This window comes from Diorhabda carinulata, chromosome 4, assembly GCF_026250575.1.
Source record: "Diorhabda carinulata isolate Delta chromosome 4, icDioCari1.1, whole genome shotgun sequence".
Taxonomy (NCBI): domain Eukaryota; kingdom Metazoa; phylum Arthropoda; class Insecta; order Coleoptera; family Chrysomelidae; genus Diorhabda; species Diorhabda carinulata.
The window spans coordinates 12,992,743-13,020,553 of NC_079463.1; the positions used below are offsets into that span (position 1 = coordinate 12,992,743).

Sequence of the window (27,811 nt, forward strand, 5' to 3'; positions counted from 1 at the left end):
AATAGTCAATGCTGTTATAGAATTATTTTTTTTTTGTAAAGAAAAAATATCAAACGAAATGGAATCTTAAATAATGAAAAAGAGTTATAATTAAATTCGTAAAAAAATTTACAAGATGGTAAACATTTTTACATTCAATTAATTCGAGTGGTGCCTGCCTTGTGGAGATGCCTGTGGATATTGATCCTGAACTTCTGTAGTATAGTGCCTTGGTAGCTGATTCCACTGACTTGAACTTCTCTAAAGAAATGAGTCCCGATAAATTGAAGTTCTAAGTGAACTCGGTGTTCATGAGCCACACATCTTCCTGTCGAGTAGTTCTTGCAAAAACTGCTCTAAACGAGATTGTGTTGAACAGCTCGAAAAAGCATTTGCCGTGGTAGTATCGGGAAAACAGAATCAGGTCCGCGAACTTGCTTCTATGCTCTAAGCTGCCCAAGTTTCTGGTCAACTCTGGATTGCCTATAAATCGATTTTCTCTCTTCTGTATTGAATAGAGTATCTTCAGGGTTTGCTGAGGAGCTGAGCTCTAAATGTGCAAGCAATATTCCAAAGATGAATGAATCTGGGACTTGCAGAGGATGAGAAGCTTAGTATTAAAGTGGATACCAACTGTTTGTGAAGCTCCCTTCCCCTGCTTTTAATAACAGCTTCCAAACGCTTTTCCATGGAGCAAACAAGTTTCCTTACTCGATCCTTGTTCGATGCTATCCACATTTTCGCTGAGTGCTGTTTTGAGATCGAATGGTGGAGGATTTCTAGACAGAACTTACCTCTCAAGCTCATCCCATCCCATAATAGGATTTAAATCCAGGCTACGCGCTGGCCAATCCATAACGATGATATCGACATCCTGTAAATACTACCCTGCGGAACTTGCAGTAGTGACGTAGGGAACGACGCGATCCCTTCAAATTTATTCTATGTATTGGTTCTCCGTTAATCCCCATGCTCCACCGCCAGTTTGAATAAAAACAACCCGTTTTTTGCTTACATTAAAATGCTCGCCCAAATCATCCAAGAACCTCCAAGTTTTCTTTTATGCAACAATGCAAGAATTGTGGACTTCTGTAGACTTGTTCTCATCTACCGCTACCATGCAGACACACTCTGCTTTCGTCTCAGAAGAGAAAAGAGCCTAATGCTGAACTGGGGTTAATTTAGAGCCAGTAACTGGCTTTTTTGGCTGATAGTTAGATGCCTTAAGTCTTCTTCAGACTTTTCAGCAACTCATACTCGCGTTTCTCTGAGCTCTATTTTGATCTATCTTAATTTTGGGTCTCTTTTAATAGAAAATCAGTTCAAAAGAACAGGGAAAAATTTGATGTTTCGATCTATTTCAATGTTTATCCAAAGTCATAAATTTTAACTTTCAGATTTTGAATGATTGCATCTGCTCTCCCTTCCACCCCTGTTCATTAAAAAGTAAACACACCAGGAAACGTAGGGCGGATCATCATACAGATGCACCGAGTATCCTTGAGAGATTTATCGTCGGTTCGCCATTCACCCCACTCGATTTATCACTAGTCCGAGAAAATAGCGGTTATTTCAGAAAATTATATTTTCATTACTTTCCTCTCCCGCCAACATACATTCGTTGTCCGATGTTAGTCACGCAGACTCTGAAATTATAACACAGTGATTCCAGAAATAATTCAGCCGTACGTTAGTGAAAAAAAAATTTCATTATAATTATCTACCAGTTAAAATTTTTAGTTGTGTATTATCTCGGTTTTGATCGAAGATATCTCAAAAATAAGTAATTTTTTCGGCAAAAAGTACTTTATCTTTTGACATATTTGTGATATTACTATCGAAATGTCGTTGTGGATTACTTACGTTAGAGCTGGATACAAGAACAGCTTGAAGAAAAAAAATAGAAAATCGTTGACGGTAAGGGTTGAAATTTATTTTTGTAGAAAATTAGAATTTGTTTTTAACATGCTTTTATTGATTTACGATAAGATATAGCATAATCTTTATACAAACTCTAAACGTAGAAACAGAAAAAAAATGATTACAAGATGTTAATTTCATAAATTTGTACCACAATTCTTGACAGGATCACGAGAAAAGCATATAATGGAATATTTACACTCAAATTTTCTCCCAGTACGAGTTCTATTTGAGTTTTTACGATCAGATAAATTAAAAATTTTGCATTATTATCAAGTACCGATTACGAAATTACACTAATTTCATAAATTCGTATCGTTATTCCTGTCAGAATCAGCAGGATAGCATGTAATGGAATATTTACACTCGGTTCTCATATAAACGATCAGATAAATCTGAAATTTTGCTTTCTTATCATAAATCGGTTACAATATACTAATTTCATAAATTCGTACCACTATTCTTGTAAGGATCACCAATTATAATATACTAATTCCATAAATTGGCACTACTATCTTTGGACTCGATTTTAAACTTTTAAACAAACAAATAAATTCAAAATTTTCCGTTATTATTGAGGACCGACCACAATAGAATAATTTCATGTCATATAATTTATTAAAGGATCAGGAATAGAAGAACTAAAAGCTTCGGGAAAGTTTTAGAAAACCTAATGAAGGAGGAGGACAATTGATTTTTCAGGTCTCTTAAAATGTCACCTAGTCAAACATATATTTAATAATTTCCAAAAAATATATAAGGATTGAATCCGGACTTTTAGATGACTATTGCTACGCACTTATTTGTCCAAATCATATCATAATGTTTTGGAATTGTATAAAAACAAAACGTGATTAAAATTTTATGTACGTGATTGTGGTTACTGTGTAAGTGGGCAATCTGCGTGTTATTACGAGGGTTGTCTGGAAAGTTTGCGACAAAGAAATAAGACATTTTTTTCTCATAATAATCTCTATTTTCAACATATTCTCCATATAAGACTATACATTTAGTCCAACGGTTCTCTAACCTCAAATTAAGCGTTTACGCTTACTATAACGTCTTCGTCTAACAAACATATTTCTCCTGCAAGTGAAACTTTGAGATTAGAAATAGGAAAAAGTCACCAGGGGCTAGATATGATAACTTCGGTGGGTGGTCAACCAGTTCTAAGTGCAATTCGTGAATTTTAGGCATAACCATCACCGAAGTGTTAGAAGGTGCGGTTTCCTGATGGATCAACACATGCGCTCTTCTCGTGTACCGATAATCTTGTCTATCTCTCTAACCTTAATCGTCTAGTACCATATCATACCATGTCAGTCAAGTTGCTGCAGTCACGTTCGAATTCTTCTGTAAACAACCCATTCAAGTTGCATTGATGCAACTTTCAGAAACATGACAAGTCTATACTTAATTTTTTTCATACTGAGAAAAATCTTCACAACGACTCACTTATAAGATTATCAAACCGAAACTAAGCGTCCAAATGGCTGAAATTTTAGTATTTCGCAACTTATATTGATAACTGCTGACATATACAGGTTGAAGTCGGAAAATTTCCAAAAATCTCTCATAGAAACATCTTTTTATTTAGCAAAATGAACGTATATGGTTCTTAACTTCGAAAATAAATATGAAAACGTACATTTTCATAAAAAATTTCTTGTGTTTTAGTTGATATAAGAATCACAACATATTTCGCAAACCAAAACCAAAAAGGAGAAACGAAAATATATACTACTGGTCAAAATATTTTGCCCACCCCATTCATTATATTTCGAAATAATACATTTTGACTAGTTTCTCTTTCATAATATCAAGAGAAGGTCGAAACGGTGTCTTACAAACCAAAAATAATAATGTTCGTTATTTGTTTCCTCTATACCAGCGCATATTTATATTTAGTCGTGAGGGCGACAAGTTCAAACTTGTTAATTCCGACTGATTTGTTTATTTCTTTGGTGTTTAAGATTGTAGCTTAGTTCCAGTTTTCCCTGTGAGACGAAAGAATGTTCTGCGATTTATACTTTTTGAAATATTTTTGCGAAATTCGTTTCCAAATTTTTCCCATTATTGTAAATTATAGAATTGATAAAACCTAGGAACTATCGGCTGAAACTTATGTCTTCATAGTCTAAGCAAAAGTAACCGTACTATCGCCGCCGAATTAAAAATACCGTGGACTATAACGTGAAAAACTATGCATCCACTAGCAACTTCGACGATAGAAAACGTTTAGGACGGCTTCGAAAAACCTCGATCGAGTGTGTTCATCAGTAAACGTAATCGACGACTCACGGGCCCAGGGATCTAACTTGCGAGTACTTTTACGGTGGAAAGGAGATTGAAAGAAGTTGACCTTTTTGTAAACCTCTTATAAGATATCAAAATAAAATTAGGAGGTTGTAGTGGGCTGAAGAACATAAAAATTGGACACTAAAACTAGCGCCCATACATTTAAAAATCTGTCCTCTTTGAGGATTTTGGATCTAAGACTGTACAACACGGCGGAGGCTCGGTGATGGTTTGAGGGTGTTTTGGAAGAGGGGCGTTGAAACATCGTAAAAATTGAGGATATTTTGAAGAAATGAACATATAAAACATTTGAATGAAAGTAATTTGAAATGGAAAAATGTACTGACTTCCACCATACTGAGATGTTGTTGTACAAATTTGACAGGGAAGTCAAAATGCATGAATATTATTATTTTTTTGGATCACGCAACCTATAGGGTAGGCACAAACTTTTGTCCGGTAGTGTAAATATAGAAGCCTTATACAACTTTGATCCCTTCTATTGGGAAGAATCGAAATTATTTTCCTCGGCTCATTATCTTTTCTATATGTATATAAAAAAATAGTGCAAATAACTTTTGATGAATGGCTTAATCAAAAAAATAAAAATAAGTCCAATATTTTCAATTTAAATTTAACCATTGTTTGAAATTGTGCGGCTTCTACATGGATCTATATAAAAAAACTAGGTTTGAAACATTAAAGTACTAAAATTTTCGTAGTAAAAAATTTGGACTAGGTTAACCTTCTTTAACAAAATTTTATAGTTTTATTTTCGAATATAGTTTACAAAATACGCCCACTATTCGTTGACGTATACATATTTATATTATTCTATTCATTTCAAACAATTTTGTTTTCAAAATAATGAATTCGGGAAATTTTAAAGTGTTCTCATTCATAAAAAGTCCATGTAATAATTTTTTTATTACATATACTCAATCAGGAACTTTGCCTTCCCAAAGAAAAATTTGAAAACAACGCTTATTATAAGATTTGACTATGACATAAGCTATTTTCTGGGGAATTGGTTTACGTAGTTCACTTGAAATGAAGGCTTAATTGGTTAAAATAAATTATTCATCACTAATTAATATTTATAAACGAAAAAAAAATCGATAGAAATATCTATATCTTCAAATTTTTCACTGTTGTACGAGGTGTGGCTATTAAATAACGAGACTTTAAGCAGTTGTGTGTAAAGAATATTATTATCAATGTCTCCGTAGTGTAGTGGCCAGAGTAGGTGGCATTTATGCATGCCGAAAAGAAGAGTTGATAAGTTTAATCACTGCACAAGTGTACCTGTAATATCGACCATAATCTCTACTTCACCTGATAACTTCAATTATTACTTTGTGAATGTAGCCAAAAATTTATAAAATTCTATAATTCCTTCTCATGTTCCGCTTTCATATCTCCCTGATGCTAATGCTAACTTACACAGTTTCTTCTTTATTCCCGTAGTTTTAGCAGAGCTTCGCAGTACAATTAATGACATCAAAAATAAATACTCATCCGGAACCGATGGACTGCAACAACTTTTTGTGATTTTTCTAAAGTTTTCGATTGTGTTAATCATAATATTTTAATCAATAAATTGCAGTTCTACGGTTTCAAGGGAAAAACTCTCGCATGGCTCAAGTCATGCCTTACCAACAGATGTCAGCTTGTTAGGGTTGATACAACGATGTCTTCTTGCAAGGCAATAGAATGTGAAGTGTCCCAAGGCTCAGTACTAGACCCTATTTTGTTTCTTCTGTTCATAAACGACATCGCCTATCTAGACATCAGTGGGAAAATATGTCTATTTGCAGACGAGACTAGTTTCTCTCTAGAGAAATCCTGATTTCACCACACTTCATAGGACTATATCTAGTGATCTAATCACCATTAAATCATGGTGAAATTCTAATCTTCAATGTCTCAACCTTTCTAAAGGTTTCTAAAACCAAAGTTTTATCATATAAAAATACATTGCAGACATTTTTATTAAATAACACCACCATTGAATCTGTAACATTCTTAGGGCTGTTGTGGACAATTCCTTGAAATGGAAGTTACATATTGCCGCCTTATCCAAAAAATTAAGTTCCTCCTGTTTTGCTCGCTGTGATCAGTTTCTAAAGAACTGAAACCTTATTCGCCTCCTTAACAGTCTATTATGCCCTTATTGAGTTGGTATTTCTTTCCCTTCTTGGTACGTGTGGTACGACTCAATTTGAGTGAATCTTCAAACTATAAAAGAGAGCTGTTAGATATTTACTCGGACTAAACAGTTTACCTAATTCGTAAGCACGCTTCTCCAATTTCAGAAAGGGCGTTGCACGGCTATCCACTTAGGAACGCGGAGCACGACCTTTACCTTCCTTACCACTCCACGTTCAGAATTAGTTACAAGCTCAATATTTTACAATGCAAAAAAATGCACATTCACTTGCCAATTGAAATCAAATCAATAACATCTTTTCCCGCATTTCGTAATAATTTGATAGCATATTTACTGGAAAGTGCCTTCTAGTCTGGAAACGAGTTCTATTCTAATAATATTCAATTCCGGGCATGCTGCATACTGGTTTCATTTTTGCTATGAACTTATATACTAATTATTACCTATAATTTTGTTACTCATTGTGGTTTTCTTCGGTATATTGAAATTTTATTTTATTTATATCTTTATTTAGTTATTTTTGTTTGTTTTTAGTTTTTTGTGTACAAATTGTAACAATTTTTTGACAATAAAGCATCTTTCTCTATTAGTATCGTTACTAATCGAATTCGTCTGTTGATTTGTTAGTTTATTCTAATCTTGATAAACATGTTCAAAATATTAATAAATATGAAATATATTTTATAAGGAATCGATAAAAGCGTTACAGTTTCTTCTAACGAAAAATTACTTACTTTATTACTAGTGCGAAAAGAAACATATTTTACGCACTGAGCGTGAAGAAAATTGCCATTAAACTTCAGTATTTTTATAAAATTTTCGCTTGTAAAAATATATTGAATACAATTCGTGTGTAAAGGATTTTTTTCTACTCGTGTGGTGACAATAATAATCACGTTCGCCGAAAAAAGGCTACAATACACACTTTTCAAGTGAATAACTATCATTTTGATATTATGTACATTTATTTATTATTACCTCGAAACAGTACAGGAAGTCTTTTTCTGTCAGTTCCTTCAGGACGCGTCTCAACAGACTCAAATTTTTTTTCTTTGCATGCTAATTTGATTTTTTACACGTTATTTTTTATCCAATTAGTTTGAGTCATTCTCACAATTAGCTCAATAATCCGCCATTGACTAAAGTTAAAAAATGATTTTAATGTATCCAAAAAATTGTTAAAAAATAAATAAATGTGATACTATAAAGTGCGAGCGTTTTAAATTTTATCTCACAGTATCGAACAGATTTTTTACTAACTTAATTTATGTATTTGCTTCCCCAAACAAATTGCGTCTTGTGGAAATAGATTTTTCTATAATATAGGAGTAAAGTAGCATTTAATGACTAGGTATATTTAATTTTTGGGTTATGTTGCAGTCACGTGGTGAATCGGAAAATGCAGAATCGCCGAGACCTCTGTCGGAAACCAGCGAAATGAGCTTGGAAGTTGGTACTTTGAATAGAAAAAGGAAACCAATAAGTGATAAACAACGACCACTGACGAGGTATCTACCTATAAGAGGTTCAGATCTGGATTTACGACAACATATAGAATCCGCAGGTACGTAAATGAAATACGATTATTGTTATGGTACGTGATGAATCAAATAATGAGCATTCACATACAATTAAAATAAAAGGCTATGTTGCCACTTTAAAAGTGGGGTGAATTTATATACATAGCGTTTCTTACTTACTCACTTGATCTGGAGTCTTTGGAATTTTATATGCATATTCGGTAGGTCTGAGAATCGGCTACTATCTGGTTATCATTCTAAGTGGTAAGGGTTGTCCACATCTAACATTTTTTTTGACCTTCTGCAATCAACCCTTATTTTTTATTTGTTAATCGTTAACTTTTTGGTAAGGTTTTTATTTCTATTTTGTCATGATATGGAATAAAAAGATGGTAATCGAATATTATAATTGTAGTACGATAAATTCTTATTCAGAGTTTATAATTTCAATTTTTTCTAATTATGTTTTTTCTCTCATTTTAATTTGATCTCTCAGCCTCGCTGATCGGTAACTGATCAGCTATCAATCGATCAGTTATCCCCGCCAGGTGTCACTTCTCATCCAGCAAACATCACGGAGTAGGGATGACAACGAAGCCGGTTTTCTGTCTTACTCGCTATACAGTTTTCGGTCTTTTTCTTTTCGTTTTATTTGTGTATCGATTGTAACAGTGACTGTTATACGTATCATTTTGATTTTCCTGTGAAACTCTCATGTTAATTTTTCTCTCATCGTAAATTTCCAGTACAATAATTATTTATTGTACTGGAATTCCAAAAACGGGAACTCACCAATCGACTTTTAACACTCTATCACACACTAGATGAAGTGGGTGAAAATAAGTTTTTATTTGAAATTATATATATGCAAGACACAAAGACGCCAATTTGAGTCGTCCAACAATCAAATTTAGAGTCGTGCAAGATATAAGAACACGAAGATCAGCCCAATAAAACAATGGATATGTGTGAGTGTGTGTGTGTGTGAGCGCGGCGCAGTTACGTGAATCGCAATCACAAAAGACACGAGATAAACGAAATCAATAGAGACAGTTAGAACGAAGAGAAACGCGCAGATTCATAGTCGACAGACGTAGAAGAATTGACCAACAACGCCAACAAGTACTTCAAGCATTTGCATCAGATTAATTACTTCAACAAGCATTCCAGTATGAAACTGATGTTGAATATTATGCTCATGCCAAAGTGGTCATCAGTACTATGGACAAGGAATACCCTAATTGTCGTGATCTCAAATTTAAGGATGATTCAGTCGGGATGTGTTGCTCATCAAGAGAAGTGCAACTAACGGAAACACCACCTGAATCATTATGTGGCTTTCCACTTTCAATTATAATTATATATATCACCACACACACACACCGATGGCAACGATGGTTAAATTGAACTAATTACATTTCGAATTGCTTCTTCATACACCGTATAGTCCAGATCTGTCCCGCAGTGACTATTGACTATTCGCAGATCTCAAAAAATAATGTTCGCCGGTCAGAAATTCAGCTCAAATGAAAAAGCAATTATTGAAACTGAAGCCTTTTTTGAGACAAAAGATAAATCCTTCTACAAGAACATCGAGATAAATAAAATCGATTTTTGGCAAAAAAATGTGTTTTCTAGTTAGTCACACGACTTAATGGTTCGTTTTTGTGGAAGGCAACGAATGAAATATTGCCTCCTCCAATATAATTTCGTTGGGCAGCCGCGAAATACTGGATATGGTTCCTCCAATCTTCATAGAGCTGATAAAATTCCACTTGTACAAATTTTTATAAATCCTTTCATAATGAATTTGGCTGAAATAGTTACTTATCCTGCCAATATTCAATTAGAACTTGTTGAACTACAAAATCATGATACGTTGAAAAACCTTTTTGCCAACAAATTGTCTTCGAAAGCACAAAATTCTATAGAAGATTTTGCAGATTTCTGGAAATTAGTACAAAATTTCCAGCAATAACTGACCTGGCGTTACAGTTTTTAAGTAGTTTTGGATCAACATATGTATGCAAAAAGGTTTTTTCAGATCTTAATTATGTAAAAAATAAATACCGCACATCCTTAACTGAGTAACATATTTGTGACTTGTTGTTACTGTCAACGTCGGATTTGTCGCCAAACAAGTAAATTATTAAAAGACAAACAATGGCAGAAATCACATTGATTGTATAAACAAATTACCCTGGATTCCAATTTTCAATTTTGTTTCTTTATTTAGATTTTAGAATAAGATACAATTTGTTCCTAATAAACAATAATTCAATTTTATTTTCTTAATAATTAAGTTTTTATTGAGCTTGTCGTGAGAGTAACTGAAACAGGAAATGTAAGTGGCCCGTCGTTAACGACTGCATCCACCGTTTGACCCGACTCTTCAAAATGTTGAGCAGCCTTGCTTTAGCCTATAAAGGTAAAATCTCAATTGGCTCGTACACTAGCAATTTTGTAGGCGCAATTTTAACAGTTCGGTTAAGATTGTTGTGTTTACCCGTAGTGTATGGGGGCCTTTAAATCACTTCTGTTTTTAATAAAACAATGTATTTTACTAAAGTGTGAAGCAAAGATATTTATTTGAAATGTATGTCAATCCTTTTCAGAAACTATAAGAAAAAACAGGTTCACAAAAACATCAAGTTTAGACTCGTATATAAAGCAAATAACTCGTCGTTTCGTCAAGCCTCAGGTGTTTCCAAATCAAACGCCACGTTGTCTATCTTATTATGCGTTGTCCAATGATTAATAAACCGATTTATTGAAAACTGTAACAGAAATTCACTCATTCGATCAGCAATTATCAATGATTATTCATTTTCAGGTCACCAAGTAGTGCTGTGCCCCCATGTGATTATAAATTCTAGTATTTGTAGGGGATATCTCCATAAAAAAGGTTCTAAATTGAATGGTTGGTCCAGAAGATGGTTCGTGTTCGACAGAAATAAGCACACTTTCGCTTACTATTCCGACAAAAGTGAAAAGAAACCCAGAGGTGGAGCTTATTTCCAGGTGAGTACCTAATGTTTTCTTTAAGTTCCTCTCATTAATTACATTAAGATTCCGAGGACAAGGAGTGGCTGTCAGATGCGCGTTTCAAAAATCAAGTTGTCGTCCTCAGAGACTGATGATAAACTGTTTTTCTTTATGTATATATGTCGTAAAGAAGTTCTGCAGAACAATAGATGGCTGTTTAATAGCTTTTAGTAGCACAGCAAGGGCTGTAAAATCAGTCAACTGGTGAGTGTCGTGCGACATGGAAGTAACTCGTGACGTGCAGTGTGTGTGCTGCCCTTTTCTATATAAAAATTAAGCACAAGAGGGTCAACCCTATTACTCTCGAGTATTTCAGTGGTGCCTGCTGTATGGAGGTAACTGTAGATATTCATCTTGAACTTCTGTAGGTTGTAGTTTTCGAAAAGACATACCTTGGTAGCTGATTCCACAGGTTTGCCGTTCTACAAAGAAAGGTGTTCCAATAAATTGACGTGAACTCGGTGTTCATGAGCCACGACTGCCTATCGAGTAAATCTTGCAAATACTGCTAGGTGGGATTATGTCAGGTCAGCGATCTTTTTTCTATGCTCTAAGCTCTCCAAATTTCTGGTCAACTCTCGAATCGAGTATCCTCGGGGTATGCTTGAGAGCCGAGGAAAAAATGAGCCAGAAATACTCCAAATTTTGATGTATCTGGGCCTTGTAGAGGATTAGTAACTGTTGCGGAGTATATAGCTTTTTGGTTTTAAAGATCCAAGTTTTTTGAAGCTACCTAAGCTATTTCGGCCTCGTGACTATGCCAGTACATATTGCTCCCAACCTCAATACCCAACAAGGGAATCTGCGGCCATGATGATATTTTATGTCCAGACAGAACCAAATCAGTATTGGTGGAGGTGATCTGTTGCTTCCTACAAATTTGGATGTTAGCAGAGTTTATTGGGGCTACTGGTTTGAAGGTGCTATTGTCGGCGAAGCTAAAAATCGCTTTTGCGGTTTTGTCGAGTACATCGTTAACTTTAAACCTTTCTGCGCTGTGTCCATCGATACTGACCTGGATGGATTAGTCTTTGAGGAATCTACCAACCAGTCGACAAGTGAGGACCACAAACCGTACGATATTCATTTATATAGAAGATTGATATGGCAGACTCTGTCAAAAGCTCTGGATTCCCCATATTTCTCTATAATTTCAATCCATATGTAGGTGACATAGGCCAGGAGATTCCCTGTTTATTTATGTGTACGGGAGCCGTATTGATGGTTGTTAATGATGTAAGCAGACTTCAAGATATACTGGTTAACTATTTTCTCCATGACTTGGTTGGGACTAAAGCAATCGAAGGGTAGTTGTTGGGAACCTATCAAAAATGTTCTAAATGGTCCTTACATAATTTTTAAATAATAAAATTTTTGTTTTAGGCTATCGAAGAAGTTTATCTCGACCACTTGAATAGTGTAAAGTCCCCCAATCCCCATTTAACTTTTATCGTAAAAACACACGAGCGCCTCTACTATTTAATGGCACCTTCTCCGGAAGCTATGCGAATTTGGGTGGACGTTATCTTCACAGGTGCTGAAGGTTATCGAGAATTCGAAGCAGGAACTTGATTAGTTTCTACATTTGACGTTTTCGAGTTTGAAATTTCGAGAAATATATTTTCTTATACATGTACAATTTGTCGTAATGACTAAAAATCATCGTACGGACGCATATTTTTCTAATGAATTATTTAGTTTTATATATCAATATTTGTATATAAGTAGAATATATAATGTGATAGATCTAATTGATTTGAATTTCGGTGAATGGTGGTTACCGATGAACGTTTTACTTGGAAGACGTATTTTTGATCTAATTTATACAAGATAGTGGCCTTCGAATGAAAACAAATAAATTTATTAGATTTTAAGATTTTTTTTAATGTGTTTTTACACTACTAAGACTGTAAACCCAATTATTTGTGTTAACTCGTATTAAACTATATTAATATTACATAATTTTGTTTTTTTTTTCACATGTGCATATACCTGGTGGGCAAAATAAGACAAGATATCTCTTGAACTGTTTATAATGTTACTTCGGAAGAAGTTATATGGAGAAAAATCTACAAATTAACTTATTACTACAATACCCAGGATCACATTGTATGACGCCTTATGGTTGTCACATACGTTACGTTTCGCCGCAGAGGTAGACCGGAATGTCTGTGGAAATAAACCTTTTATTTCTGAAGTGGAGGGACAAGATCTCAGTACTCGCATGCTCTAATGCCCACTCCACTTTTGTCTCCCGTTAGCCCGTACTCCCCCGTGGAAACAGCCGTTACTTTGGTAGAGGGAGCTTTAGCAGAGTTGCTCTTTCTTCTTGCTCCTCGCGTCCCCCAATCAGTGCTAGTTAATTCAATCAGTTGTAATACGTCCTATTTCGCTCTTCACGTCGCACGTCTTCGAGGACTTTGATCTTCAAGATTTTCATTGTATTACATTTGTCTTCAGAGTTAAACTACCAAAATCTCAGATGTGATGCTTTGATACAACGTGGCTTCCAGGCTATGTAGGTATATCTCACATTTTGGGAATTCAAAGAAGACTTCCATCTTTCCTTGACAGATATCTACCACGTCTTTTGTCATCGTTGCAAACTCTTTCCTCAGCTTTGATACGGTGTGCATCTGATTTGTCGTTTCTTGCTCGACGATAGATGCTCTTCTTTTCCATAGTTAATTGTTCGATAGACAGCATTCCTAGAATTACCTAGAAGGTCTCTATCGAAATCGTACGAAAGGCACTTATTACTTGGAGGGTATTCAACTGGATACCAAATCCCAAACTTTAAACCTTTAATACTAAAACTCTAAACCCGAAACACCCAACTCTAAATTCTAATACTAAAACACTAAATCACAAATTTAAAATTTTTAAGTCCAAATACTAAAACACTAAACTTTTATTAAAGGATTGTTGGTTTTAAGTGGTGGAGGCGTATTAAAAGGAATGTAAATAGTAGAAAATAAATGCAATTTAACCAAACAACTGTCGATTTATTCTTGCAATGTAAATAAACAAATCTACAGAACGCCAATCGAACTATCCGAAATCTTTTAATTACATCAAAAGGTTCATTTCTATTGAAAGATTCTTAGCGTCAACACATCAACGAATATAAGACGTTTAGTTTCCACGGAAATCTCAATCGCGTGGATTTTTCGATTGATAAGAGATAGCCAGTTTTCTAAGATCAACTTTTCTTATCGGACTTTTTTCGGGCCAAATATTAAATCGGCGTCAGGGGTACCTTTAAGATGTTGGTATTTTTTCCTTTCCCTATTCAAATTTTGTGTAACTGGTTTGCTTTGTTGTTGCATCATTTCTTGGTAATCTTCTTCTTCAAATCGTTCTGTTATATTTAAAGTCAAGCGTTTCACTTTTTCTTTTTCTTCTTTTTGAGCTTGTTCTTGATCTCTGAGGTTTTGAGCTAATTCCGAATCTACATCGGCTTCGAATTGTTTATATTGTTGTTTATTGCCTTTGCGAACCATCAGAACAAACCCTATTTTTCCTTGATCGTTCTCATTAGGAGTTTCCTAAAAATGCATTTAATAATAATAATAATAATTCGAAAAAGAATTTTATTTAAACTATATTTGGATATAATTTACCTGTAACTGTTCGTAGGTTCTTTTAACATTCGTTTTAAGTACGACTGGTACAGATATGTCTAAATTTCCGGCTTTGACTGGTTCTTTCATTCTCTCTTGGATATTTTCGGAAACCATTTTATCCAAGGCGCTAAGGAAATCTTCATCTTCGGGACAGTCGACTTTTTTGGGTCCTTTCGGAATTGCCAAAGATTCGGAAACTGGTTCTTGCTCTGCTTCGCTTGTCATATTTTCTCCTAAAATGCCATACTGGTCAACAATTTATCTTTAGATTGGTACAAGATTATTAATCATGGGTTTCAAGTGTATGCAAATGTAATTAAGGTAACCCAAAAAATCTAATGTATCTCCTTTTCTTGCTGCGATATTGAAGATCAAAGTATTTACAGCAATCAATCCCGCTCCTCTTAGAAAGTTCAGATTGTGAGATGGCTTTAACTACTAGGAATCTTAGACTAGCTTCAGCATTCTATATGTGATGATTTGTTTCACGAATGCCGAGTACATCCACAGTAGGATCTTTGGGTTACAACCCTAATTTCTTCCTGCAAGATTTCTGCACACCATTGGGACTTTCCTGGCTTTTGTGGCTATCTCAAGTACAAAGAATACCAAATTGATCTCATCATCAAATGACATTATAAAATCTTGGTTCATAATCCATTTAACAACAATTAATCATTGGCTCATTGTGATTGAAAAAGTTACAGAGGCTATAAGTTCCTAGAAGGAGACGTCATCGCAAAAACGCTGCACGGCTGCGATTTTAGAATAAATCGCTTCAAAAAAATTATTGTGATCAGTTACTGATATGTACAATAAAACCACGTGTCTGTTACCTCGATTTATTCTGTACTTTTTTGAAAAAAATCTTCAAAAAGCCTTTTTTTTCGACCAGAACGTTAGACTAAGAAGACGTTATATGGAGATTAAAAGCTAGTAGAGACCAACACATATATATATGTATGTATGTATACATATATATACATATATATACATATATATACATATATATATATATATATATATATATATATATATATATATATATATATGCCGACATACATTAAGTATGGAATTTTAACCCTTGAATAAATAAAAAAAAAATACCTTCGTCGTCTGATCCTTGTGTATGATCGACAGTCTCATCTTCCGTAGCAGTATCATCAGTAACGGTAGCAGTGATACCTTCAGAAGTTTCATCTTCAGCTACTTCTTCATTATCAGTTTCCGCGATAGTATCTAAACCATCTTCGTCTCCAGTACCGTGTCCTGTTTCTAAAAGTTTATCCACTCCCAAAGTGACTTTGATGTTATTTAATTCTCTAATAGCTTCTTCGTAACTTTGACAAAGGTTCAATTTGGGTCTTAAAGTCGTTAAAGTATCTTTAAATATGTGTTCTAACATAGGAGGAAATCCGTCTTGCCACATCTTCTTCTTAAACCAGTAATAAGCTTGAAGAAATGTTAGGTAGTAGTCTAATTTTCTTTTACTGCTACCACTACTGAAGTATGTTCCTGAAAAATAATTTTAGTTATTAATACCAAAGAAAAAAATGTTAAACATACCACATGTTTCTAATAGGACGCAGGCTAATCGCAATCTAAATAATTGGTGTGGTGGATCAAGAGGTGATTGCTCGGTCGGATCCATTGAAACTCCAAACGATATTATTGAATACAACACCTAAAAAATGTTATCATGACACAAAAACTTACAAATAAAAATATATAACTTACTTTGAATACGTCAGAACTTTCCACCATTCTATAATTATATAGTTCACCAAGATATTTAACTTGCGCGATTCTTCTTTGGTTGAATTTAGGAAGGTTCACTTCCATTCCCAATCTGATGTCTTCTAAAACACCGTCTACTACCTTGGTACCAACTTCTTCCTGATAGGCCACAAGACCAGCCAAAAGATTAGCCAAACACCTATACATAAAATATCAAAAATTTACAGGGTATAATTACCAAATCTTTAGTTTTTGATGATTTAGTTCCTCCAATTGATAAACAAAATTAGTAGCTTTTTACGATCAATGTCGTTAGGGTCTTAATGCTTTTTAGGAAAAAAACATTACCAAAAATTAAAAATTTCTAAATTTTTGTCAAGGATACAAAATGAAGATTCTTTGAGTGCGTTCTGTTCTGAGAAGCGAGCCAATTCTGTAAACCATACCTTTTAGAAAAAAAAATGGTGCGAACTCTTGAAGACGAATTGATGGGAACTGGTAATCGAGTGACGAATAAAGAAGCTCCGAAGCTCCAGGATAAGATGAAATACCGAACATTGCTCTCAAAGCATCACTGGCATTGTTTCTAGACGTCTGCAATATATGCCCCAAATAGGGGCAGGGGCAACAGGTTCTTTCAGTCACTGAGCTATATAAGAAGGGAAAGCTGGGAAATCAACAAAGACAAAGAGAAAGAATCCATGAAACGAGTCACCATTTTATTCCATGTACATAGTGAATAAAGACATCAAGGTACCATATCGAATAATGCATAAACGGAACGAAATATTATTTGAATTGCTGCTGGCTAACAACCGATATGGTTTCTAAAGTGGCGATTAACTCTAGACGTCAACAATCTAGTTAGTTACTACAGCTGAAGAGAAAAGTGTACTAGAATACTTGTGTAAGATAGGGCAAGGTATACAATCCTAATAACCTAAGAACCTCAAGGTTTTATTCTAAGGCCCCTCCCATGATGAGGAATCTATGTATGTTGGACTTATGAACCTACTTCTTTAAAATATTATGATTTAAAGGACTACTAGATAGAATGTGAGTGTTTGAGGACACATTCAAATTCAAATTAATAAAAATCCATTCTTACTTTACCTAATAACACTTTATTTTTATCTCTGTACAAATGAATAGGTTTCACCGTCTTTTTATTAGTTGTCAACAGTTCGTGATCAATATTATGTGACCTATGCTAAAAACAACCATTTTCTGAGTTAGAAATTGTTTTTCTTGCCTTCCAGTCAATTTCAAAAAACCTTTTCCATACAGTAAGTCAGCAAAAACCTTTGAAGGTCTGTGCTTGTTTTTCTTGGGTTTAATTTTCTTTATCTTGTGTTTTGAGTTGTTTTCCATTTGCGTCCAAATTTTGAAGACAATGATCTGGAATCCTGAAATGTTGAAATTCTTGCTTTCTTTTTACCTTCCGGTCACCTTCCAAAAATCTTTTTCCTACAGTTGAGGTTCTATATTATAATCCAGCAAAAACCTTTGAAGGTCTGTGCTTGTTTTTCTTGGATTTAATTTTCCTTATCTTTTGCTTGGAGTTGTTTTCTGTTTGCGCCAACATTTTCCTTTTTTTTTTTAATTCAATCATCCGGAATGTTGAAATAGTCTTGAAATTCTTGATGCCAAACGTTTTGCCTCCATTTTACCTTCTGGTCACATTCCAAAAGCATTTTCCCTCCACTTGAGGTACTATACCATGATCAAGTAAAAAAAATGTTGTTTTCTGTTTAGGCCTACATTTTCCTCTCCTTTTTGAAGACAATGATCTGGATTCTTGAAATATTCTCAAAATTCTTTAAACACTTGATTTTCCCACATCAACTGTCATAGATTTATCTCCAAACAATAATTTTATTACTCTTTTTGAAAGAAATATTCATCTTTGAATGAACAATAGTAACACATATTACACCAAACACATTATAATAACTAATGACACTCTAAAATCGGTTAAAGAAGTTATTAATAGTCAAGGTCAATTCTGTACCCTGCCATTAGGTAGATATCACCGGTTAGAGGTGGTTCAGGACCTTACTAACAGCTAAAATAGTCCAGAACATGTTCCAGTTGATTCGTCAGGAGTAGTTCAAATAAATCAACAAATTAAGTATAAGCATTAAGAGAATGTGTGTCAATGACCATGTGAGTGTAGCAGTACCTCTTCTATACGCCGAGACATGTCAATTATTGCCAAATTGACTCATTAGAGGACATTAAAATCGATCAATGATCCCAGATCCCAAATTTGAAAAAAATAGTAGTACTTTATAGAACAAGAATTCAACGTATATACAAAATAATAAATGACACCATTTACCTGATATTGAAGTATTTCAGATTGTGTGCACCAGTTAAACATTTTATAGCGTAGGAAGCTATATCTGGATTGGCCCAATCTAATTTCCTCATAAGTCTCATTATTTTGTCCGTATTGTTCTTCTGCAGATCTTGATACAATAATTTCCTTATAAACTGATGCATCAAAGGTCTTTCCTTTTTGGTTACTGTAACTACTTCAGGTGGATTTACGTAGTAATAAGCATTTTCTATTTGAGTTACATATCTGGAATCTAATGCCATCACTGATTTTTTCCTCATCATCTGTTCTAAATAGACTTTGGTTCTTTGGTAGGAATCCGGACTGCAGTATAAAAATCTTCCACATACTTCTAGTAAATTACAAGCCATTTCAATGTGATGATTGGAAAAGTCATGCAGTAATACTTTCAGGCAGTAGAGGGCTTCTATTTTTGAGTACAATTTGAATTTGACTAGTTCTCCTAAAAGATATTTAAATAAAAAATTTTTTTCGAAAAAACATTGGTAGATAGATGTTAACAAAATTTATTATTTAAATATTGATACTTTCAAAAATAATTCTGGAAGAAAAAATCTGGACACTTATATTGAAAACTACTGGTAATATTTTTCTGAAAATTTGTATACAGGAGATTTTTGATAAGTTTTAGCTTAGTTTGTTTAGATTTTTTTTATTGCATTTTTAGAATGGATTTCAATATAACTATTCCGAATATCCTATATATCTGTTTCTGTTCTCAGTTATTTCAACTTTATTTCTTATCGAAATTTCCATGATTGAGAATGATCTGCATTAAGGGTTCTTAAATGCCCTTGGGTATATTGTGAAGATTCTTTCAATAATCATGTCAAATTCTCCATTAATTTTCTATAACTTTTTACTTCTTAGACCTTTTCATTTGTTTTTTGTGATAAAATGTCTGGACATTAGATCTCTTTCCTATGAAAATCAGTTTCAAATCACATGTAAAAATTGACTTTTCGACCTATTTCGCTCTATATCAAAATATTTTGATATGGACAGAAGTCAAACGTCAATTTTTACATTTGATATAAAACTGATTTTCATACAAAGGGACCAAAAATCAAGACAATTTATTACTATTCCCTATAAATATGTATAAAACAGCAAAGCAGATGCTATAGGTCCATGGCTTGAAGTCTCTCCACTGTTTTTTTCCAATACCTTTTATTCAGGGCTGAATTGCACCAGTTCGCTATTCCTAACTTCTGTAAACTTTCCTTATATGCATCTAGCCATTTTCTACGACTTCTTTTTGTCATTTCTTCACTTGTTGACCATATAACCCTTTAATATCTGCATTCGTTCTACTTCTTTCATCTTTCATGCATTTTCCTCTTTCTTATTCCATACCCAACATTCGCTACCATATAACACAGTAGGTTGCGTCTCATAAATTCTTAGTTTTGCTACCCTTGGGGTGTCTTTAGACCTAGAGCTCCAATTAATTACCTCTTGTCTAATACTTCACTTGTTACTGTCACTCCCTAGTTTTCAAAATCTTGTTTTACTGTGTTGTGATTTTTAACTAATAGTCATATTGTCATTTGAAAAGTCGTTACCCCTTTCCAAATACTTGTTATGTAAGCCATTTCTTTTTGCTTAAGAAAATGATTATATTTTTTCAACTAATATCCCACTGCCACCTCATTTTCGAGAAATCGTTATTATATAAGTTGTACTAGCTCTGTTCTAGATTTTAGTGGTTGTTCTGGGTTTATTCTAGTTTGTTCCAGAACGTCCCAAGGGTTAGAATGAAACTTTTGGGGAAAATTAGAAAAAAAATCCTGAGACCACTTTTTTAAGGTATCATAATTTTGGTAGTTGTTTTATTTTACAAATTAAGTGAAAAATAATTTTTGAGCTAGTACCAAACTTTCTAGATATTGCGATTATAATCTAACTAACTAATATCTCACTACCACTTTAATTTCGAGCAATCTCTATAAGTTGTTCTAGCTTTGTCATAGATTTTAGCGATTTTTATCAGATGTTTCGGGTTTGTTCTACTATGTTCCAGAACAGCATAGGGTTGAAAAAGAAACTTTTAGAAAAAAAATGATGATTCTGATGGTTGTTCTGTGTTGTTCTAAGTTTGTTCTACAGCGAAAAAAATTATTTTTATAACTTTATTTTTATAACTGTACTGAATTGTTTAAAATTTGTTCTCAATTGTTCCAGAATATTGCTTTTGAAAGTAAACTTATATCCCACTACCAAATCAATTTCGCGAAATATGATTTGTTCTGATTGTTCTAGCTGTATTCTAGACTTTAGAGGTTGTTCTGCGTTGTACTTTATTCCGGAAGAGAATAGAGCTGAGAACGAAATTTTCATAGAAAATTTTATTTTTGCCTTGCGACCGCATTTTTTAGGCAACGCAATTTTGGCAGTTGTTCTCGGTTTGTTCTATATTATTACTAAGTATAGCGTTAAAAATTTTTTTTTCACAAATTTCGCGATAGATAATTTTTTAGCTAGCACCAAACTTTCGAGCTATCGCGATTATAATCGTTGTTCTAAATTGTTCCGGGTTTGTCTTATATTTTAGAGGTTGTTCCAGGTTTGTTCTACTTTGTTCCAGAAGAAAATAGGGCTGAGAACGAAACTTTTACAAAACATGAGTTTTGACCTGGAACCGCACTGTTAAGGTATCGCAATTTTAACAGTTGTTCTGGATTTGTCCTATATTATTCTCAAGTATAGCATTAAAAAAAAATTCGCAAATTTCGTTTTGGTTGTTCTAGCTTTTTTTAGATTTTCCAAGCCATCTACACGTTCTTCTTACAAAAGAAGTTTATTTTCCAAAAATTTGGAGAGAATTCTATTTAGAACCGTTTTGGAACAAAGTAGGACAAATATAAAACAACCTGTAAAATTTAGAAAAAGCTAGAACAACCCGACCAACTCGTTTTACTCGAAATTGAGGTAGTAGTGGGATGGGATGGGAAATAATTTTTTTGTTGAATAGCATACTTTCGAATAATATAGAACAAACCTAGAACAATCCAGAACAACTGCGAAAATTGCGATATGTGAAAAAAATTTTTTTTTGAAAAGCAATATTCTGGAACAATTGAGAACAAATATGAAACAATTCAGAACAGTGATCGCTCAAAAATATTTTTTTTTTAAATTTTGTTTTATTTTCAGTCCTACTCCGTTTTACTTTGAAGTGCTGTGCCTTTTTGTGTTTTAACTGGTCAAAAATTGTTATAGTTTGGATCATAGAAGTACTCACCTATAAACCTGGCTACTTTAATTTTTGATTCGATGTTTATCTGATCTTTTTTCCTTACGTGATATTTAAAGTCCTGCCTTAGCATTTGACACAATTCGCTACCTACTTCTGGTATAGCGGGATGTAGAATGGCAACAAATCGAGCATAAAAAGGTAGCAAATCCAATCTGGTACGGTTCACGCCGAAAAGGGTACGAACTAACTTTTTACGATTATGTTTGTTATTTAATGTCACCAAAAAATCGATTGCCGCATTATCGATCATTTCTCGATTTACACAATTCGGTAGATTGTTGAGAAAGGCTTCCAGGACTATTTTATTACTGGCTGTTATCGAAGTTGAATCTTCTATTTCTTCTTCGGCGGCTACTGGTTCATCAGCTTTACCTAAAATATTTTGAACGTCTTAAACATTTTTAAAATACACCTGAAAAATTAATGCATAATTTAGGTTTTTTTAATCTTAAATAATATTTTTGTAGGAAATGCAGAGGGAAAATAATATAAGGGACTATTTTAATAGGACACAATTCCTCCTCCTGATTATTTTTGTACACAGCTGTTACATCCCAAAGAGGCTCTATCGGATTGGAGTCACGGCTGTAAGCTGGATTCCAATTCCTTCAGGATAATTTTGAATGATTCTTGAGGTCAAACTTTGTTGTTTATTAATATTTTTTTCTACGAAAGTGATTCAAATATGTCAATAATATAAATGAGAGCATTAAGATCTTTCATGATCATGTGAATATGGCCTAGAAACCAGTACCTCTTCTATATGTCGAGACATTTCAATTATTGTAAAAAAGGCAAAATATGGACTCATAAGAGGATATTACAATCAATCAATGGTCCTAGATAAAATGGTCTCTTGTAAACTGTAGTTGCAACCACTCTAATCTTCAAATCAAACTTTCTGACTACTATAACCTTCTTTATGCTGTAGAAAACGACTATTATGCCACTTGTACTTGTGAGATGGCAGGCTGGATCAACTGGCCATGAAAAAATCTGGACACAGGTGAATACCCAAACATTTAGATGGGCAGCGACCAAATGACGCCTGAGAAAACTGATAATAAGAGTTTAGAGGCAAACATCATTGAGCGGAAGCAGTGGAATGGTAACTCCAAGTCCGCCATATTGAATGGAGCCACCTGGTTCACAGAAGGCTCCAGGAGAAACGGCTTGGCCGGAGCAGGCTTCTGCGGAAGACACCTCAAAATAAGCGAATCTTTTTCGCTTGGGGAAGACACTACCCTCTTCCAAGCCGAGGAATTCGCTGTAATGGGATGCGGACACGCACTCAATCGACGGCTAAGGAACACAGTAATCTCTATCTACTCAGACAGTAGAACTGCCATACAAGCCATAACGTTTGAAAAGGTGTGCTCCAGGCTAGAGCTGGAGTGCAAGAAAGTCCTACAGAACTTGGCAACAAAGATGCGGACTCACTCGCCTAATTGGGAACTAACCGATGGACCCAGCACCCATCCTTGGTGTGTCTAAAAGCGTTGCTGTTACGTCTCAACGGTCTACTAAGGCGGGCTCGGCAGAGATGGATAGAGACACCTGGCATGAGACAAGCGTCTCTCACCAAAAAACCAAAAAAAAGACGCCATATCCACACCATGAGCATCACAAATGACATCAAAGGGTTTAAGCCAAAGCTCATCAGCTTCTCAAAGAACATCGGCCTTTGGTAACGTCAAGTGGGGCAAGTCGAGCCTATCTGAAGGTCTTTGTACTAAACGGCCCCTTGAACGCCCACAATGTAAGTATGAACTTGTGAGAAGTCTTCTCCAATCAATCCAATAGCTGCTGCACACTCTTCTGGGTTCTGAGGTAATGATTCTAATATTTTTATTTAAATTATAGAACAACGTTTTAAACTTAAATGATTCCAAACTAAACCATTTTAGCAAATTAATATGGTTAAAAGTATTTCAATCTTCAAAAATAATTATTTCTGGGCAACTAACCACTAAAAGTTTTTTCATTAAAAATTACAATCAAATAACAAATTAGGTGTTAATTTTGTTGGGAAGTGTACTTTAACTTTTATAATCTCAAAGAAACTGTTTTTTATCATAAATTATAGACTTACTGTCATCTTCCAATTCTTCAACAGGCAAATCACTATCCAAAACTTCTTCAGTTACCGTTTCTGTCGGCGGAGGAGTTTGGCCTTTATTTAAAAAAGCAGTTGGCAGAAAGACAGTCAATTCTGGTAAGTCGCAATAGAATTTTTGGGTTTCAATATCACACCATATATTTTCAACGTTATTTGTTGTGTCGTCTAAATCTGTACCGGAACCAGTTACTATCATATTCTGAAATAATGTCAATATTTGATAACATGTTTTTTTTTGAAACATTAAAACTCACTTCATCACCTTTAGGTAAAGTTTGTGATCTTAACACAGGCATATCTTCGTCTAGTATATCAGAAAAATTTTGTGTATTTGCTAAAAGTTTCTCATAAGCCGATTGGAGTTGTTCAAGTTTATCCTTCCTCTCTTGACTCAATTCACCTTTTGTTTGAAGTATTCTTAAATTCTGCTTTTCAAAGTTTTGCATTTCGATATGATCTTTCACCAAGTGTTTGGAAAGCGAAATGTAATAATCCTTCAATAAAGCTCGAACGTTCTGTTGTTTTTCCGGTGGTAAGAACGAACTTTTTGGAATTTCCATTGCATACTTTGTTGATAGTTCTTTCATTTTTCTTGGAATAAGACCTATTAAAAAATTTATAACTATAAAAGTAGCAAGTGTTGGATTAGACGAGAAATCTATTGCATTCTTAAAAAATCTGTGTGCCAGAACATTAATATTTGAAACAGTGTCAGGGAGATTGATTCTCTATTTTCTATATAAATGAAAGCATAGATGCTTGTTGTCACGTTAGAAAACGCGTGGAAATAGGTGGGTAATTTATATTTGTCTTAATTTTATTCTGAACTATTCTGCTTTTAATGGATGACAAAATGATTCAGGTCCAAGCAAGAGGGTTTTAATCCCCCTTTCCCCCAAATCTTTCATATAATAATTCAATTTTCTTAGGTATCTTGTACACTGCGATCCAAAGAATCAATTATCTCCTTTTCTTGCTGTTATACTGGGGTACCTCAGTGTTTATGACTAATCTTTTAATCCCACTTATCTTTTACTGTGTAGATGATCTCTAGTTGTCAGAGATCTTCATCTTCTATTTCATACCCTCCCAGAAGTAGTGTTCTGGAGTTCCCTAGTGTCTCACACTTTGAGAGAATGTGGATAAAGGTTTCATTCTCTGCGCAACAGAATCTGTACGCTGTATTCTCTGCTAAATCTAGCATCTTTAAGTGTCTACTGAGGCAACAGCGCCTCAACATGGCTCCTGTTATTCGAGAGCACTAATTAATGTTAATATTTGGATCAGTTTTAGGGAGGTTCATCGCCTTTTTCTAGACAAATACAGCCTGATCTTCACAAAATCTGCAGTCACATTTTTATTCTCAGCTTCTTTTCCATTAATTGTAACAGGATACTTTAGGATAGGTAGTGACTTTCAATTCAATAAAAATTTCACAGGCATAGTTTCCAAATAACAGTGTTGAATATCTAAAACCATATTATTGCCCAGCTGAGGTTATTTATTCTCTACAATTCTAATTTCAATGGATTACGGAAAACAAAACTGTGTTTTACTCTCCCTTTCGACCAAATTATAGATTTTCTAGATCCTTTGTATGAAATTCAATTTTATTTTTTATTTTAAGAAAACCTTTGACATCAATGTAACTTTAGGGATAGGTAGTTTCTATTTAGGTCAACTTATTGAACCTTTCAAGATCATAGTTTCCAAGGAACAGACTTGAGTGTTCAAGACCAGCATCACTGTGGTTTTCTATTCTGCATAGTTCTGCTGTTAAGGAATTAAAAAAACAAAATAATTCAGGTCCAGTTAAATGGGTTTAAATCTTATCTTTCACCAAATTATAGATTTTCTCATTCCTTTTTATAATAATTCAATATTGTTCTCAATCAAATAAAAAATCTTTGACATCAACGTAATGTTAGGATGGTTAGTTACTATTAAGTTATTGTTTTGATCCTTTCAAGATGTTAAAATGTTTAAGACCAGATACATTTGAGAGCTTTGCTGTAGTTTTCTATCCTGTAAAGTTCTGCTATTAAGATCATAAATTTCCAAGAACAGTCCAGAATGTCTAAGGGAGTCGGGGGAGCTCTGGGAATGTTTCTAATTAGTGTAAAACTGAGCACTCGGGTAAGCTAAGTGATGCATAAACTGACATAAACAAGACTGCTAGATACCTAGCTGATCTAAGCCCGGAGGTCGGTAAACATCCCCCAAATCCAATTTGGAAAACATCGTACAATTGATTAATGACAGCAGGGTGATTGCTGTCTCAAATGATCCCCTGGGACACAGGGCCATGTTCCATTGTATCCAGACCTTACTCCGGCACTCTGCTGGAGTGGACCAACACTTCCCTAGCTACTCGTGGGAGCAACCATGAGGACAGAAAAAAGGAAAAAAATCAGCTGGAGCAAACAGCACAAACTAAAAAATCACCTCTCAAGTACCTGACAAATAAGGGAAACGGGGAGAAGAGGGATCACCCTTTTCCAAAAGAAAGGAAAAAACCTTCTGGAACCAGGAGGCAGAGTTGACCCACTGAGGCGTAGACTCAGTAGAGCAGGGTGGTATCTTCTCTAACTCAGCAAAGGGCTTACACCTGAGGAAGCAAGAACTAAAGCAATGGAACATAAATCCGAGGGTAGTAAAACAAAAACACTTTTTGATTTGAGTGCTTGGCTGTAGTATTCTGTACAGTTCTGCTGTTAAAAAATTTAAAATAATCAGTCCTCTTCTTCGCCAAATTATTGGTTTTCTCGTTCCATTGTATAATAATTCGGTTTTTATTATAAAAAAAACTTTTATGATTGGTTTCACTGTATATTTTACATAACCTTAAACAAGATAAAAAAAACTTACCTGCATAATCATCCCCGCAATGTTTACAAAAACTTAAAATAATAGCAATATTGAAGTGTTCCTCTTTGTCCATATTAATTAGTGTCGTCAAAACTGAACCAAGTAAAGATAAAGCATTTTTATTTGAGAATATACCAGCTTGCAGTAAATCAGCATAAAATCTCAGATCAACGCGTAATTTGCTGGGATTGGGAATTTTTTCCCCAACCTTCACTGCTAAAGCTTTTTGCCAATTTTCAAAAAGGTGTTGTGAGAATTCTGTGTAAGTTTGGTGTAAGATACTACATAATTTGACAGCAGCTGGTACATCACTCATCTTAAGTTTGGAGTCAACTATCGCAGCTGCTATTTCTGATATGTACTTGGATAAATTTAAACCAGACATGTCTTTGAGATAGCTGTCCACATGTGGTGATGAGAAATTCTTGATTTTTTTTACAAATGCAGTGTTTTTCTTCAAACTTGAGTCCAATTTGCTGAAGGACGAATCACTAGGTCTAGTGTTGGAAGCGTTCGCATTTTTCGCTCTTAATTCCCTTTTCGTTTCAAATTTATCTTGCATCTCCTGAATAAAAGAAGTCAAAATGCTTGTTTCACTCTCAGTGGTATCAACTTTGGAGGTTGCATCTTGATCCGCATCAACTTCCGAATTTTCATTAATCGTCATTTTGATTTATTTTATTTATTTCTTATTTTATCTAATATTTTTATCTGTACTAAGACACTTTTAAACATCATCGATATTTTGACAATTATAAATTGTAGTCATAGACAAGATTAAAATAACAATCAAATCGTCTTCTTTTTTAAATGTCGTGTTTCAGAACAGAATTCAAACCTTATTTTAAACGAAAGGAATTTTAATAGGAGAAAACGAACAATTTTAAATATAGTTTCACGTAAAAATA

At 34.2% G+C, this 27,811-nt stretch overlaps 2 protein-coding genes across 6 annotated transcripts in view; one reads left to right on the forward strand and one right to left on the reverse strand.

Annotated features, from left to right (window-relative positions):
- The window catches only part of LOC130893387 (pleckstrin homology-like domain family B member 1), a 142,725-nt gene extending 129,834 nt beyond the window's left edge, over window positions 1–12,891 (forward strand). For all 5 annotated transcript variants that reach the window (XM_057799444.1, XM_057799446.1, XM_057799448.1 and 2 more), the window contains 3 exons: window positions 7,748–7,931; window positions 10,721–10,908; window positions 12,316–12,891. In XM_057799444.1, the coding sequence (XP_057655427.1) occupies window positions 7,748–7,931; window positions 10,721–10,908; window positions 12,316–12,504 (561 nt within the window). In that variant the 3' untranslated portion in view covers window positions 12,505–12,891. The remainder of the gene's footprint in view (window positions 1–7,747; window positions 7,932–10,720; window positions 10,909–12,315) is intronic.
- A 1,013-nt stretch (window positions 12,892–13,904) lies between these two features.
- LOC130892723 (regulator of nonsense transcripts 2) lies at window positions 13,905–27,699 on the reverse strand. Its single transcript, XM_057798290.1, has 10 exons — window positions 26,904–27,699; window positions 24,290–24,639; window positions 24,009–24,234; window positions 21,902–22,288; window positions 18,637–19,099; window positions 16,296–16,494; window positions 16,125–16,242; window positions 15,666–16,073; window positions 14,556–14,791; window positions 13,905–14,480 (listed from the first exon to the last, which is right to left on the reverse strand). Exons 1-10 carry the CDS (start codon window positions 27,568–27,570, stop codon window positions 14,145–14,147), a joined length of 3,390 nt encoding a protein of 1,129 aa, XP_057654273.1. The 5' UTR covers window positions 27,571–27,699; the 3' UTR covers window positions 13,905–14,144.
- Window positions 27,700–27,811: the final 112 nt, after the last annotated feature.

Excerpts from the sequence above, each read along its gene's own strand:
- LOC130892723 (XM_057798290.1), bottom strand. The coding sequence starts at position 27,570 with ATGACGATTAATGAAAATTCGGAAGTTGATGCGGATCAAGATGCAACC. Across the intron at positions 19,100-21,901 it reads TAAAGTAGCCAGGTTTATAG|GAGAACTAGTCAAATTCAAA; the intron begins GTGAGTACTTCT and ends AATATCTTTTAG. Across the intron at positions 14,481-14,555 it reads GAACCTACGAACAGTTACAG|GAAACTCCTAATGAGAACGA; the intron begins GTAAATTATATC and ends ATGCATTTTTAG.